Source organism: Trichosurus vulpecula, chromosome 9 (genome assembly GCF_011100635.1).
Source record: "Trichosurus vulpecula isolate mTriVul1 chromosome 9, mTriVul1.pri, whole genome shotgun sequence".
Taxonomy (NCBI): domain Eukaryota; kingdom Metazoa; phylum Chordata; class Mammalia; order Diprotodontia; family Phalangeridae; genus Trichosurus; species Trichosurus vulpecula.
The window spans coordinates 72,787,511-72,804,120 of NC_050581.1; the positions used below are offsets into that span (position 1 = coordinate 72,787,511).

The 16,610-nt window shown below is 39.3% G+C and overlaps 1 protein-coding gene across 1 annotated transcript in view; it reads right to left on the reverse strand.

Moving 5' to 3' along the window:
• Positions 1-15,781, reverse strand: part of LMF1 (lipase maturation factor 1) — a 737,441-nt gene extending 721,660 nt beyond the window's left edge. Inside the window, exon 1 of the mRNA XM_036739038.1 lies at positions 15,595-15,781. Within this exon, the coding sequence (XP_036594933.1) occupies positions 15,595-15,766 (172 nt within the window). The 5' untranslated portion in view covers positions 15,767-15,781. The remainder of the gene's footprint in view (positions 1-15,594) is intronic.
• Positions 15,782-16,610: the final 829 nt, after the last annotated feature.

Here is a 16,610-nt window from a genome sequence, read left to right on the forward strand (position 1 = left end):
CTTCTGACTACAGAGTTTTATCATATAATTTTTCTTTTAAGTAATTCCAATTTCATTTTGGCAAGACAAATAAGAAAAAAAGTTTTTTTACACCACAAAATAATAACAGCATATAATTATAAAGAACTTTGCAGTTTACACAGCGCTTTACATACATTTTCTCATCTGATTCCTACAACAACCCTGTTAGGTAGCCAGTGTCTCAGTACCGTATTTCCCCATGTATAAGAAGCACCCCTTTTTGAAAATTTTGGGGTCTAAAAACTGGGTGTGTCGTATGCAGTGGTTGTAGATTTTTTTATTTGCATTTCCTGCTTATTAGTGCTTGTTTTTGCACTCTTGTAGATTTTTTTAACTTGCATTTCCTGCTTTTTCGCGCTTGTCTTTGCGCTCATTGTTTCGCATTTGTTACCAGTATATTAGATTATGCTTTGCCATGTTCTGCCCAGAAACGGCTCAGAAAAGATTTTCATACAGTGTTGAATTCAATTTAAAAGTGACCCAGTTTGCAAAAGTGAATGGAAATTGTGCTGCTGAACGTAAGTTTGGTCCTCCTCCAACTGGGAAAACAATCCAAAACTGGCTACGGGAAGAAGAAACCCTACTGAAAACGCCATGGCAAGTCAGCAAAATGGACTGATTTAGAGAGGAAATTGAAGATATGGATTGAAGAGGAAAGGGCAATTAGAATTCCTGTGTCCACAGAGATGGTTCAGCATGAGGCAAGGAGAATTGCTGATGAAAAAGAAGTTACTGATTTCAAAGGAGGACACAATTAGTGCTTCAGGTTCATGAAACACACCAGACTTGCCCAAAAGACGCCAGAAAGCTATGAGCAGATGAATAAAACTTGAGTTCAATAACTTTATGTGATACATTTTCTTTTCAAATTTCAGGCCCCAAAATCAAGGTGCATCTTATACATGGTGAAATACAGTATTATTGTCTCCATTTTATAAATAGAGAAACTTGATGGGGGAAATCATATAACTAGTTAAGCATCAGAGCTCGTACTCAAAACCAGATATTTCACTTCAAATCCAAGGCTCTATGCTATCAAAACTACTTCCAAAATGAGACAATGATATACAATATAGGATTTAATGGCTATTTTAATACAATTTAACTATTCCTTGGAAACAAATTATTTTAAAATAATTAGTAAGCTTTGACTTAAAAGCATAGGCACCGTTCTAACAGAAGAAAAATTATTCTAGATGAAAAGAAATTCTAATTCTTAGTAAGATAAATGTACCAAACACAGGGAGTACTCTAAAATATTATTAAATATAACTAAACTGTCTAAATCTGAGGCAGCTAGGTAGCACAGTGGATAGAGTGCTGTGCTTGGAATCAGGAAGACTCTTCTTTCTTGATTCAAATCTGGTCTCAGACACTTCAGTCATTTAACCCTGTTTGCCTCAGTTCCTTATCTGTAAAATGAGCTCAAGAAGGAAATGGCAAATCACTCAAATATCTTTGCAAAGAAGACCCCAAATGGGGTCATAGAGAGTCAGACATGGCTGAAAACAACATAACAACAACAATCCAAACCTAGCTTTAACTTCTAAACTCAATATTCTCTCTTACCAGCATTATCACCCCTCTATGGCAATCAGTGCCTACGATAGGGGTGAGGAACCTGCAGCTTCAAGGCCACATGTGGCCTTCTAGATCCTTGGATGTGGCTTTTTGACTGAGTCCAAGTTTTACAGAACAAATCCATTTATTGAGAGGATTTGTTCTGCAAAGTTTAGATACAGTCAAAGGGCTGCATTTGAAGACCTAGAGGGCCACATGGGACCTTCAGGCTGCAGGTTCCCCACTTGTGGACTATAACTAACAGACTATTTTATAAAATATAAAGCACATTGTTTGGCATAAGAAAAACTTCTTTAGTTTAAAACTTCTTCCTCTGGGACCACTAAATTGTGACTTTCACATTTCTAAAGAGAAACAACTCTTGTATTATCTCTATTTTGCAAGATCTCTTCATTCAAATGACATATTTATGGGGGTGGGGGGAAGCAGGTTTAAGTGAAAATGAGTTCCATTTTAGACATGTTGAGTTTGAGATGTCCTTGGAGCATCATCCAAGGTGGAGAGGCCTAACAAGAAGCTGATCACACAGGCCTGGAGTTTAAAAGAGAGATTAGCACTAAGTGTATAGATAGGAAAGTCATCTTCACAGAGATTATATATAGAAGAGCTCTTTGGGGCAGAGAGCAAAGAGAGGGACTATGACCAAGCCCTTGAGTAACACCCACACTTAAGAGGTGAGAGATGGATACAGCAAAGGAAACTAAGAAAGAATAGTCAGAAAGGAAGGAGAAACAGGACAGAACAGTTACAGATGTCAATGAAAGAGAAGATGTTCAGGAGAAGCGGGATGGGCACCAGTGTCAAAAGCCTCAGAGAGATCAATAAAGAAGAAGGCTGAGAAAATGCCACTAGATTTGTCAATTAAGGGGAAGTTAGCCTTGGAAACAGCTGTTTTAATCCAGTGGTGAGGCTGGAAAGAGGTCTGTGAGAGGTGAAGAAGTGGAGTGGAAGATGAAGAAGATGCAAGAGCAAATACAACTTTTTGCTAGGAGTCTGGCTATGAAACGGAGGAAAGATATAAATAAGATACCTTAAGGGAACAGAGGAACAAATTGAAGGATACTTAAAAAATAGGGAAGACCTTGTCAGGTTAATAGCCAGTGAGTAAGGAACTAGTGGATGATTAGAGATTAAACATATCATAGGGGCAAACTCCCAGTAAAGACAAGCAGAGATAACATCTAAGGCACAGGTACAGAAGGTAAGCCTTGGCAAAAAGAAGGGCCTCCACTGTCTCAGACTAGAGCAAAAGAGGGAGGAATGGCTTACGAAGAACAGTAAAGAGGAAACATTCCTGATGGTCTGTTTTCTTTGTTCTGCTCCCACTAGAATTCAAATGAAAATTTAAATGAAATTTCCAATAATGGAGATTACTTTTCTTTCTGTTTCAGTCCTAGCAAACTGACCTTGAGAGATATTAAAAGGAAAAATAAGGGCGTGGTACCACTATTAAAGAAGAACATGCCACTTGCAAAATGGAGTGTAGCAATAGGTAATTTATTAGTCATCTCTGCCACCATCACAATATAACTTTTATTTGAAGGAACGTAGCAAGGATTTCGAGCTAAAAATTAAACTCTAGAACAGATTCTACCTTTTTTGGGGATTCTTCAAAACATATACCAAAGACAGTGCACACTATCAGCTACCATTTTTAGCTAAAGTGTTGCTATTTCTGCCCGTTGAAGTCCAAATAATCAATGTGAGCCCAGCCATTTTAGGCACTTTGTTTCTAATATCCATTTGCATAAAAATCAATGACCAGCAAAGGTGAACATTTAGGGAAACAGAAACAGGGATACCCTAGGACAAGTCCTTTAGTTCCCAGGGAAGAGTTGCAGGTGACTGTGAAGTACTTACTCTTAGCAAACAAAGGCAAATTACTTTTCAATATCCCTGTGTTCTCTCTACTTCCTTCTCTTTTAACAATGTTCATTATAGACTAAAAGGGAAAAATAAAACCATCAGCCAAAAGAGGTATATTTTCTCAACTTTCTAGAGAGCCAAAGCATCCACCACATTCAATAGCTGAGCAGTTGTATTTGCCCAATTGTCAAGGAATGACTAATTTTCCATAATGAGTATAATTTGAAATCATCTGAGATAAGGTGTTAAGCATGGCACAGGGGGAATAAAGTAAGGAGGGAACGATCAAAATGATTATGAAAAGCTAAATAACCTACTTTAATAATATTCAATCAAATGGTACTAGGCTAGTTAGTAAGGAAAAAAATCCTACTGTGTACAGGCTCTAAATACGTACTGTAGAAGATTACAGAAAGGAACAGTTCTTTCCCTTAAAAACCAAAAGAAATCCAGTAACAGACAAAACAACGCATTTTTGTCCAACATACTAAACTGTTTTAGTCAACGTGTTCTCCAGAAAAGTTGGCCACAAGGGCTACTGGCAAGAATGACAAAGGAGTGAGGAGTTTGCTTCCCAAGGGTAAGTAGAACAGGGGAGAATTTTTCAGTGGCTGGCACAGAAAGCACCTTTGTCTTCTTTAACCAATTGTTCTTAATACTCAAAGACTGGCTTCTCTCTCAGAAAGGAAGTTAGAGGAGCTCAAAGACAACCTCTGCATTCTAGGTTATCAGGGAGAATGAGGTGTTCTTTTTTAAAAAATAGAAAGGATTCCCTGTAATAGACGAAAAAAGAAAAATGATCTCAAGAAGCTAAGTAGAATTATAACCTGTGTCAGGAGAGGATGGAAGAATGTCACATTCTCTTTCTGAAGAAGAAATAGCAGCTACTTGTCCTCCAAAGAGTGACAAGGTAGATTCATTTGTGCCACAAGGTAAAACACCATCCAGTAAGAGTCTGTGGAAGAAAAGAGAAGGCTCATGGTGATGCCCTGATAAGGATTACAGAAGGAGCCATTTCTTCTTCTGACAATAATAATACAGACAATCCCCTGTTCTTCATACTCTCTGGAAGCAAGCTCCTCACTCCTTTGTCATTAATGCCAGTAGCCCCAGTGGCCAACTTTTCTGGAGAACACGTTGACTAAAAAAGTTTAATGTCAACTGAAGGCATATTTTAGCACATGATAAACTCCTCAGATTGGTCAAAAACTGGACTACTGTAACACCTCTGGTGACTCATGCTGGCATCAATGATACTGCACTGTAATAGTAACATTAATAGCACCTAGTATTTATACCATGCTTTAAGGTCTGCAAAGTACAATCCTCATGACCTTTGGAAGTAGGTGCTATTATTATTGGAATTTTAAAGATAAAGAAACTGAGGCAGGCAGAAATTCACTGAGTTGCCCAGGATCACATGGATGTCTAAGGCCATATTTAAACTCAAGTCTTCCTGACTACAGGTCCAGCGCTCCTTCCCTGCACAACCTAGCAGCCTCTAGAAGGCATTGCTAAAGATTAGCAAATCTAAGGCAGAAACTAAAGACTCTGGGTCACAAGTGACATTTTCATTGCTGCTGGTGATCAAAAGCAAGGGCTTTAGAAAACAAAGGCTGCAGAGGAGCTAGGGCCCTTCCTGGGTAAAAACCAGAGCAAAAATGGAAAACACTGACCACACCTCTCCACAGATCACATCACCCTGGAAGCACTAAACGTTTGCAGACCCACAGAACTAGCTCTGAAAACAGCAATATGAAAAAGCCTCAAACTTAAGACAGTGCCTCCCCATGCCTAGGTGAGCAGAACCCATCTTTAACATAAAGTTCAAATCAAGAAATAGGCTAGTAAAATGAGCAAATAACAAAAAAAGAACATGACCAAAAAAACTACTATGGTGGCAGGAAAGACTAAGACACTAACTCAGAAGAAGACCGACAGTGTGAAAAGCCCTACAAAGTCTCAAAAAAAAAAATGCTAATTGGACCCAAGCCCAACAAGAATTCCTGGAAGAGTTAAAGAAAGAGATAAGAATGGTAGAGTAAAAATTGGGAAAAGAAATGAGTGATACAAGAAAATTATAAAAAGAGAATTAACAGCTTGGTAAGAGAGGGACAAAAAAAAACACTAAAGAAAATTATACCTTAAAAAACAGAATTGGCCAAATAGTAAAAGAGGTGCAAAAATTCACTGAAGAAAAAAACTTCTTAAAAAATAGAATTGGTCAAAAAGAAAAAGCACTCTAAAAAAAGTAATGATTCCTTGCATCTCTCTCATTTCTCTTCCCAATTTTTCCTCTACTTCTCTTACTTGCTTTTCCAAATCTTTTTTGAGCTCTTCCATGGCCTGAGTCCAATTCGTGTTTTTCTTGGAGGCTTTTGATGTAGGCTCTTTGACTTTGTTGCCTTCTTCTGGCTGTATGTTTTGATCTTTGTCACCAAAAAAGGAATCTAGAGTTTGAGTCCGAGTTTGTTTTCACTGCCTGTTCATGTTCCCAGCCAACTACATGACCCTTGAGCTTTTTGTCAGTGTATGACTGCTTATAGAGTAGAGAGTACTTTGTCCCAAGCTTTAGGGTCCAAGTACTGCTGTTTGCAGAGCTACTTGGACTCCACTGTCACCCCAGGCTCTGTCACAGCAGTGCTTCTCCTCTCCCAAGAACTGCCAGCCAGGATCGCAGTCCAGATCCAAGCAGGGCAAAGCAAGAAAACCTTCCTTTGTGCTACAAAGCGCTCCTTGCACTCCCGCTCTGATCCACTGCTAGATTCCTCTCACCATGTGAGCCAGGGACTCGGAAAGCAACTGATGCTGGAGCTCTGGAAGCAGCTTCAGGAACTTCCTGCTGCTGCCACCACTACTGCTGCACCACTGGACAGGTCTCAACTGGATCCCGCAGTTTCCCACTAACCTGCTCTTTGGCATTTGTGGGTTGAGAAGTCTGGTAACTGCCACAGCTCAATGATTCATGGCCCTAGGGCCTGTTCTGCTGGCTGACTCCCACTCTGGTCTGTCCTGGTGCTGCAACTATCCAGGGCTGGAGACCTGTTTCCCTCTGCTATTTCGTGGGTTCCACAGCTCTAGAATTTGTTCAGAGGCATTTTTACAGGTATTTGGGGGAGAGCTTAAACAAGTCCCTGCTTTCCAGCCACCATTTTGGCTCCACCCCCAGTAATAATTCCTTAAAAATTAGAACTGGGCAAGTAGAAGCTAATGACTCCATGAAAAAACAAGAAACAATAAAACAAAGTCAAAAGAATGGGGGAAAAAGAAGCAGAAAATGTGAAATATCTCAGGGGAAAAAGAACTGACCTGGAAAACAGATTGAGATAATTAAGAATTATTGGACTACCTGAAAGCCATGATCAAAAAAGGAGCCTAGACATAATATTTCAAGATACTATATAGGAAAACAGCTCCAGTATCTTAGATCCAGAGGATAAAACAAAATCAAAAGAATCTACTGATCACCCCCTGAAACAGATCCCAAAATGAAAACTCCTAGAAATATTATAGCCAGATTCCAGAGCTCCCATGTGAAGGAGAAAATATTGTAAGCAGTCAGAAAGAAATTATTTAAATATTGTGGAGCCACTGTCAGGATCACACAGAATTTAGCAGCTTTCAGCTTCCACATTAAAGAAATGGAGAGCTTGGAATATGGCATTCCAGAAGGCAAAGGAGCTAGGATAACAATCAAGAATAACCTACCCAGCAAAACTGAGTATAATCGTTCAGGGGAAAAAATGGATATTTAATGAAACAGAAGACTTTCACGCATTCCTGATTAAAAGACCAGAGCTGAATAAAAAATCTGACATTCAAACACAAGATTCAAGAGAAGCACTAAAAAAGGTAAACGTGAAAGAGAAAACTTAAGAGACTCAAAAAAGTTAAACTGCTTACATTCCTATGTGGAAAGATGATACATGTAATTCCTGGGAACTTCATCATTATTTGGAGCACTTAGAAGCAGTCTACATAGACGAAGGTGATAGGTATGAGTCCATTATGTTGGGATGATCTCAAAGAAAATGAATAGGTGAGAAAGATGAAACACTGGGAAAAGGGGGAAGGAAAGGTAAAATGGGAAAAATTTCTCACATAACAGATGTGAGCAAGGAAGAGCTTTTATGGTAGAGGGGGAAGTGGGGGAAGTGGTAAACATATGCAAACATATACATATACACACTTTATGATGTGTATATGTAGAAAAACATTTCGAACTGAGAGAATCTAAGAGATGGTAAGGAGAGGCAAAGCTCGGATTTTGAATGATATATACGTGACTTTTCCAGAGCTCTAGGCACATGGAAAAATCTCACACCACCACCACATCCCTTGATTCCGGTGCCTGCAACCCCAAAGATTAAGAAAAAACTTCCCAGGTAATACTGTTCTTGCCTTGGTTGAGCTTTCATTTCATTCAATAAGTCAAAGAACTTCCCCTCTCTCATACTGCCTTTTCTGTATAAGTTTCCCTCCCCCTCTCCCAACCCCACTTTACAATTGTATTTCTTGCTTTGATAAGTGTCTGTTTGCTACCCATGAGTATCTTCTGTGTAAAGTGCCTGGTGCGACAGAAACTAAGATGCCAGTTAAAGTAAGCTAACCATTACCTTCCCACTCTGGGATGGGACTACTTTCCAGCCTCAATTGCCAGGAAAAAGTAACCTTTATCCTGAACCCCTAAAAGAGCATCACATTCCTAAAATGCAAATATCTGATTGCAATAGATGTAATACCAACTCCGAAAGAAGGGAGGGAGGGAGAGGCAGAGGGGAGAAGAGAGAAGGAGAGAAAGGCAGGGGGGAAGGGACAGGCAGAGGGAGAGGGGAAGGGAAAAAGAGAAAGAGAATGTGTGTGTGTGAGCACGCGCTCTCGTGCACCATGCATGTAAAAGAGCAATGGCCCAGTCACTGCCATCTTCTACCCTCCAGAAAGGTAGAAATCAAAGTATCCCTTGGAATCACGAAATGGGGCATTTCATGACATTCTTATTTAAGCAAATCCCTGCAATACAAGCTGTCCTAAGTCCCTGCAGCCCAGTTTAAATGCTTACACTAATGTTGAGTTATTGCCTGGGGATGCAGTATGTTCACCTCCTCCCCCCACCAGAAGAATATTAGCCAAGAATGGATGGCCACTTGTTGGTTATGTTACAGAGGAAGTTATTACTCAGGTATGGCTTAGAAGCCTAGATAGCCTCTGAGTTCCCGATATTAGTGAAGTTATAGAGCGCTATGTGAGAGGTGACAGCGCACTGCATTAGAAATAAGAACCTGATATGTTTTCCATCTAAACTCTGAATGGCCTTGAGTCACAATTTTCTGGTGCTCTTCTATTTCCTCTTCTATAAAATGGAGATACTTCTCATGGTCACTTCTAAGAAAGTATGCAATTATATAATCTGTGTAACATTTAGTTTCTTGAAAAAAAATACATTACATACTTATGTATGAATAATATTATTGTATGACTTTAAATGGGGCCTTGAATTAAAAGAATTACATAGACGTATTATATGGAAATTTATTGGTATTTTATCAGTATGTTTTTTGGATGAATTCAAAAATACAAATGGCATTTTTTTTTAAATCATCTACCCTTGAATAGTACATGAGTTTTGATACAAATCACACAATATGAGGTAGTCAAAAAGGTGGTTTGGATGAGATTGGATGGAGGTAGTGAGAAGTCACTATTTGGCTTGTTTTTACATGCTGAGTGAATTCCCAGCTTATGTGCTGAATAATAGGGCAGGATATAATATGTTCACATATGTTCCGTTATACAATAAAACTCTCAGCATGTAGCAGATTGTTCTGTCTGTTGTGTGCCAGGTTTCACTCGGTAAATATCATTATCATTTCTAATCTTGTTTTCTCAAGTATTTTGTACTTTGTTGATATTGGTATTTGTTACTTAAGTTCTCAGTACGGTTTGTAAGTATGTCAACCATCTTAATGGTTTTTGTAATACATGCAGTGAGCTAACTTAAATTTCAGAGACAAAATTTTGTTCCTCTAATTAATGAACTTTATAACTTTATTTTGGTTACAAAATAGGTGATCAGAATAAGGATTGAACCCTTCACTTGCACTATATCACTTGTCTTAGACTAATGACTGTTTGGACATATGACCTCATCATATGTAGTTTGTAATTGCTATAATCTGGAGAGAACAAAAAGACCATTTGATGAATTGCTATTTTGCCTTAACAAACATATCAGAGATAATCTTAAAGTTTAAATATACTATGCAATAACAAAATCTGCCATCAACTATAAGATCTACTTTATACAATGAAAAGTTTTACGTCCATAATGAAACCACCCGAAACTTGAAATTTAGATAACTTGAACTTTCTGAACCACACTGTAATGATAGAGTTAGCATGACAATGTAAGAGTTCAAAGAGGTTGTAATCCCCCATTTGAAGGTATTTTTCTATTTTCAGATACTTAATAACTCAAATGGACCTAACTGGTGTTTTTATCATCTTATCCAAAAATCAAACTGAACTTTCAATTTTTGTCCTAAAATCCTAGAATCTCCTGTAAGTAGGCACCAAAATATGTTCAAAACACATAACTTCTCTTGAAAAGCATTAAATAGAAGAGGTGTTCTTGTCTTATCTATGGGGATCTGAAAGTGATTGCTCTTTTACCAGGATTACCAAATATATTTATTTGTTAATGGTACAACAGAATCAGATAATAACCCTACCATATTAAAAAAAAAACCACTGACTTTAAGGGAAAGAACTGATTTCATAAAAGAAAAATGTGGTAAGCTGGTCCAGAATAAAATTTAGTATCATTACACAATAAACTTGTTTTAACAAAAGACTTTTCAAGGTGACAAATCAAAATGAGGGCAGATTTACCAAAAAAAAAAATATGCAAGAATCACTGTGGCAAAAATAAAAATGAAATATTTGAAGGTTCTCAAATATGGAGAGTGATAAAGGAAAAACATTTTGAAGAATAGTTAACTGATATTCAAGAAGCTACAAAGAAATCACTTTTTAAAGTAACCAAGAAACTCGAGCAAAAAAAATTACCAAGAAATAGCAATGTCTTTTCAAAAAACTACAAATTTATGTGACATAACATATCATGCAAGATTTGTTTCTTTTATTCACATTTAGACTTCTAAATGGAAAACTTGGGCACTATCACTAATGAGGTTGTGGAATACTTCCATTATGAAATCTCTACAATAGAAAAGTAATACCAGGACAAGGGGAATGCAAACATGCTGGCTGACTACTGTTAGACTTTGAGGAAGGAATTTTCATAGGTGAAATACAACAGAAATTATCAGTAAATACATTTTAGGTAAGTTAAAGAAGCAAAATTTCGTTTAATTAAAAAAATTCTAAAACAGCAAGTAAGAATCCAAAGCCATATTTGAAATCAGCACAAAAGACTACTAATGTTCAACTTTCTTTTATAGATGTGACAGAAAAGAAAGTTGTTTTTGGTTTGTTTTGTTTTTTAATTGCCCACAGTAATCTGTTTTGGATTTTCCTGCCACTCACTTCCCTCATGAGTACAGATAATTCACAATACACTGTATGCATAAGTCTTTTTAAAAATTAGAATCATAATTCAAAGGGTTTTAGAAAAGTAGAAAAATCCCTGCAGGTGCTTGTGGAAGAAGGAAGAGAAAAGACTGGCCAGTTCAGTCCTGTCCTTCAAAATCTCTCTTTCATGAAGACAAAAAAAAAAGGATATTCTTTCTATAATTCCCCATGGAAGAAAAATTGTCTATAAATGATGAGGTCCTCCAGAGGCTCAGCTTTGGTAATGATGCTGTGCTAATCCCACATGCCCTAGAATGAGCATTTTATATATATTATAAGTGATCCACTTAATCTGTACAAGAAAACTGAAAGAATGAAAAAATATCTATTGTCAGAACTTAAACCAGTACTAGATCTGAGATAAACTCAGTCTGGGGGTGGTATTATTGAGAATATGCTAGGACTACAATAGCATAATATCTTGTCTTCTTTTCTTCTTTGAGGGGAGGGGAAATGAAAATGTCAACAAGTCTGTCTTTAGTTACTTACCGAGTACAAATTAAATATAAAATTTCTGTGAACATTACTAATGTTTTTTTCAATGTAAGTAGATGTCCTCTTCCAAATCAGTTTTTTTTTCCAAATCAGTTTTGGGACAAATTTGCGAGTAATAGGGAGGAGTAGCAAAGAATAGGAGGTCGATGGCACCAAAACAGTCAAGAATTTCAGGAGTTCTGTGACGGTAATGGACTTTTCCTAACACTCTGCTACCAGAAGCTTGTCACTGTGCTAGACCCAGCACCGACACTGGCACTATTAGTTGTTTAGTCAATCCATCAAATCTAGATTCCAACCAAATCCCTAAAGTGAAATGTCAAGGCTTCATCAGCTGATGAAATAATGAAGCTGCTCCTTCTCCCCCTCCCAATTCCTACCACAACAGAATGAGAACACTCATTAAGTCCAACCACTGAATTACAGGGTATACGTGGTACTTCTGTTACTTGAAAATCACTTTAAAGGAGAAGTTGTAGTAAATGACTCTCAGAATCAATTACCCTTAGCTTAGTATTCAAGAAAATCATCAGCAAAATTTGAAAAAGGCATAATTAACATTCCCCAAGAAGAATTTAATGAAGAGGAGAAACAAATGTTTTGTGAATTAAAAAGGTCCGGCTGACTCAGAAGGAAGTCTTCCAGAATTGGATGGTACTTCTTGAAGTTGCTGTGTGACTAAAGAATGGCCACTTCTAGTGATGATAAAATAGAAGAGTAATAGCAAGGATGGGCACTTACATGGTGCTTTATAGTTTCACCACTTCTATGCATTTGGGTGAATTAAGCACCAGGAACAGCCTCATACGTTGCTTGAGAGATGAGGAAGAAGGAAGAGCCTTCCAGGCATGGGGAACAACCCATGTAAAGGTGAAAAAGCTGTATGTCCTCGGGAAGGAGCATTAAGGTCTCAATGGCTAAACCTCACGTATAAGAAGACTGGAAAACGAGGTTGGAGCCAGGCTGTGACAGGCTTTAAATGCCAAACAGAGTAGTTTATTATATAGTAGGGAGCCACTGAAGTTTACCATGGAGGATAATGATAGGGAATAAAAGCTTAACTACAGAGACCAATTAAGAAATTATTGCAGAGTCAAATCAAGACTCAGTGATAATCTTGACTATCTATATCCCATATTACCCATTCACATATATAAATATAAATACATAGACACAAAAAGAAATGCTTATAATGAAAGGATGAAAAAGATAAGAGCCAAATAGCAAAATGGGAATACAATCAAGAAAAGAAGGAGAAAAGACTTCACAATGTATAGAAAAGGACAAGCAGAAAGAAACCAATTGAATTTGAAGTGAGAAGAATGCAGGTGAAATCTGTTTTGCAACTTACTAACCTTCACTGCTTTGGGCAGATCACTACCTTTCTGGATCTCAGTTTCTTCATTTGTAAAATGAAGGGATTGGATTAAATGATCTCTGAGGTCCCTTCCAGCTATAAATCTATGATAGTATGATTAGGAAATAGAAAAGAAAGGAGTTCGTGAGGAATAGACAATATTATTGAGATTGTTTTATATTTTCAATTTTTGCAAGTACAATTAGGTAATGTGGAAGAAGTAAGAAAACCTGGGTTTGAGTCCCGGTTCTGCCATTCACTAGCTGACTTACTAGTCTACTATTTAATAGTGACCTTCCACTCAGGCCTATTTGAAACTGTAAAAAGATCAAAGATTTATAATTGGAAGGATCACTAAGATTCCTTCAGTTCCAATCCATCATCTCATTTAAGAGACAGCACAGGGGTAATAGAAAGAATGTTGGGTTGCATCAGGCAACTAGGATTCAAATCCTGACTCTGATACTTATAACCTATACGATCTTGCGCAAGTTACTTAACCCCTCTGCCTTAATTTCCTCTTGGTTATAATAAAGGAGTTGGACTAAGGCCCCTCCAATTCTCTTTTCTATGATTCTACTCACTGCTCATAGCTCCACAAAGTATATTGGTTAGTTCCAGACAGCTTACTTTGTGAAGCTTTTTTTTACTTATTCAATCAACAAGTATTTATTGAATACCTATATGGCAGTCATGGAGCGAGGCACTAGAGATAGAAAGACAAAAATCAAACTGACTTTCTGTTTTCAACTTTGTATCCTAGTTTCAACAACTCAACAAAGTCAAAAAGAAGTACTTCAACATCATTTGATTCATAAAAGACACCCATACTCCAAGTGTCTAGTTTTTTTCCTTAACTCATCATGTTGTATCATGAATACAACTTGGATACAATTATATACAATTTGCCTTTCCCTTTCAGACTATGCTGTATCAAAAACATTCTAAAACCTCAGATCACCTTCTGGCCACTAATCAGGTGGCACACATCAACTTAACCACAGGACAAATAACTGATTTTAGTAGTAATGACAATGACTTTGTAATTATCTTTGGTGAAATAGGTTCTATTTAATAAATTATAACTATGTAGTTTTTAAATACATATCACAGACTTCAGAATCACCTGCGTAAAAGCCCAGGTTACACAACCACAAAATTTAGTCCAGACATAAATATGTTTAACTAGAAAGATCACTGTGGTGGACTGAAAGGTAGTTTTTAACACTGTTTTAATTAGAACTTAAATACTTGCAGCAATTCCTCAGAGCATCACAGACCCACATAATCCTGAAGCCTCTCATATGTAGACAACTCTTTAGAAACACTATCTATGAAATACACAGGTTTTGGTAAGACAAAACAGAAAGGAACCAGTAGAATGAAGCTTTGATTCACTACTATCCATCCTGGATGTCCTGAGTCAGTCATTTCAACCCCCTGAACCTCCCAGATTTTCCATCTCTGAAAAAAAAAAAAACCGAACAGCCCAACTCCTACAAACAGAAAATGTGGACATCGGTAAAAGTGCTAGCAGACATTCTAAGTTTCTGTGGCAACAGCTAGCAAAAGAGATGTAGGTGTGAGGCAGATGTGTTAGGGGCAGAATATTACCAGGTGTAAGAGACCCCTTTCCATTTGCCAACCTATCGAATTTGGAGACCCATCTTTTGAAGGTAATGGGGTGGCGGTGCCCAGGAACTGGCACTGAGAACTGAGAACAGATCCCCTCTAGTGGGGTATTTAGGCCCTTCCAGCTTGAAATAATGAGTTGAGGAATAAAAATGTGGCCAGTTTATCTCCAGAGATTCATTCCCTTCCTAGCACAACACCACATTCAAGTTCTCACCTTTACAATTTGTATTTTTCTCATATCCTCCAATGTCCTTCTCTCCTAGGAGTCTTAAGCACTTTAAAAGCCTTTACCATCAAATGCTTCATCTATAAAAGGAGGAGGGGAGGAAAGGAAGACCAAAATATCTGAAGTCTGAGGAACTTTATCAGCTTCAATTTCAAGAGGGAGGAGGGGCAGGGCAAAGAAATTGGAATAAATGTTCTCTAAGACTGTTCTGGAATTAGGGCAAGTATTCGAAACGACGGTCCTTTACCTTAATGTGGCTGTTATTACTAAGTATTTCAATATAATTGGTTTCCTTTGTAATCCTATCACTTTTATTTTACGCATTTAAAAAACTGCTCTGGGAAGGGGTCCACAGGCTTCTGCCAAAGGCTTTGGTCGGGATATCCAAAAAGGTGAAGAATCCCCTGCTCTAGAACCTTGAATTCCACCCAGATGGAATGCTAGCGCTGGGAGGGGTCTTCGAAAACACCACCTAAGCCCATCTCCCACACTCCCATTTGACAGGTAGGAACAGTGAGGCCTCTTGCCCAGAGGGGCAGGGAGCCGCCCCGACACGAGGGCAGGCAGCGAAAGGTCCAGGCCCTCGGACCCTTGACAGCGGAAGGAGAAGATGGGGGTCGACTGGCTCACACGGGGCACTTGGGGGTGGGGCGCGTTTTCTTCCCCCTTCCCACTGCAAGGGTGAGCAGCAAGGTCGGGGATGGAAGGGGGAGGAGCCAACGGCGGGGCGGGCTGCGGGGATCGCGGCCTCAGTGGGCGGGGACGACGCGGGGACCACGCGGGGGGCGGCTCCGGGTCCCCCTCAGCACGGCTTAGGACTCACAGTAAATGAAAGCCAGGGCCCTCAGGAGCACTATCCTGGTCAGCCAAAAGGTGCCCGGCAGAAGACTGAGTGGACAGGTCGGAGACTCCCGCCCTAGGGCCTTCAAGGGCTCAGGCTGGGGAGCATCGCCCCCTCCTCTCCTCTTCCTCAGAGATTCCATGGGCGCAGCCATAACTGGCGGGGAGAGTGAAAGAGGAAACCCTCGAGGCGCATGCGCACGCACGGACGCCCGCCAGCTTGGCCCCCACGGGGAAGCGAGAAGACGACTCTGGAGGCCGTGGAAGCAGGGGATACGCCCCCTGGGGACACGCCCCTTCGATGCTCCGCCCACTCTGCATTCTTGCCGGGTACAAAAGCTCAATACTGGAACGTGAGGCGAAAGAGAGAAACCGAGAGAGTCCTCCGAAAGTCCTTCTTGCTCCCTGTCCTATCTTTGTGTGTCTCTCACCTCCAAGGCGGGCTTTGATTTCAAAAAACTCGGCATTATCCTATAGATTTATTGCAAGCATAACTAGCATTCAAGGCCATTTTTGATCAGGGTCCAAACGCTTGGGGGAGTACACAGAGGGTTAGGGATTAGAAACATCAAGTCCCCAGACGGAAATGTGGGGCAGTAAGTAGTCAGAGCCCTGGGTTTGGAGTCAGTCAAGAGGACCAAAGTTCAGTTTCTCAGGTCTGTCACTCATATTCCTTTTGGGTAAGTCGTAATTTACCTCTAAGTTACAGCATCTGTTAAGTGAGGGGGGCTGGAAGAGTTTTCTAAATCTGTTCTCTTCTCCCTGCACCCCTCCTCCGCACCTTTGTCCCACAGTCCCCTCCCCACCCGCAATTACCTACATACTTCTGAGATGAGCCCAATTACTGCCTAGGAATGGGCAGCAAAGATTTCCTGCTTTTTAGGTATAAAGTCCTCTCTGGGGCTTCCCTCCCAACACATACCACCCCATTCCGTAATCAATGACTCCGTTTATTAACTATTACTTGTAATAAAAATAAAAGATCACCCTACAAGGCAG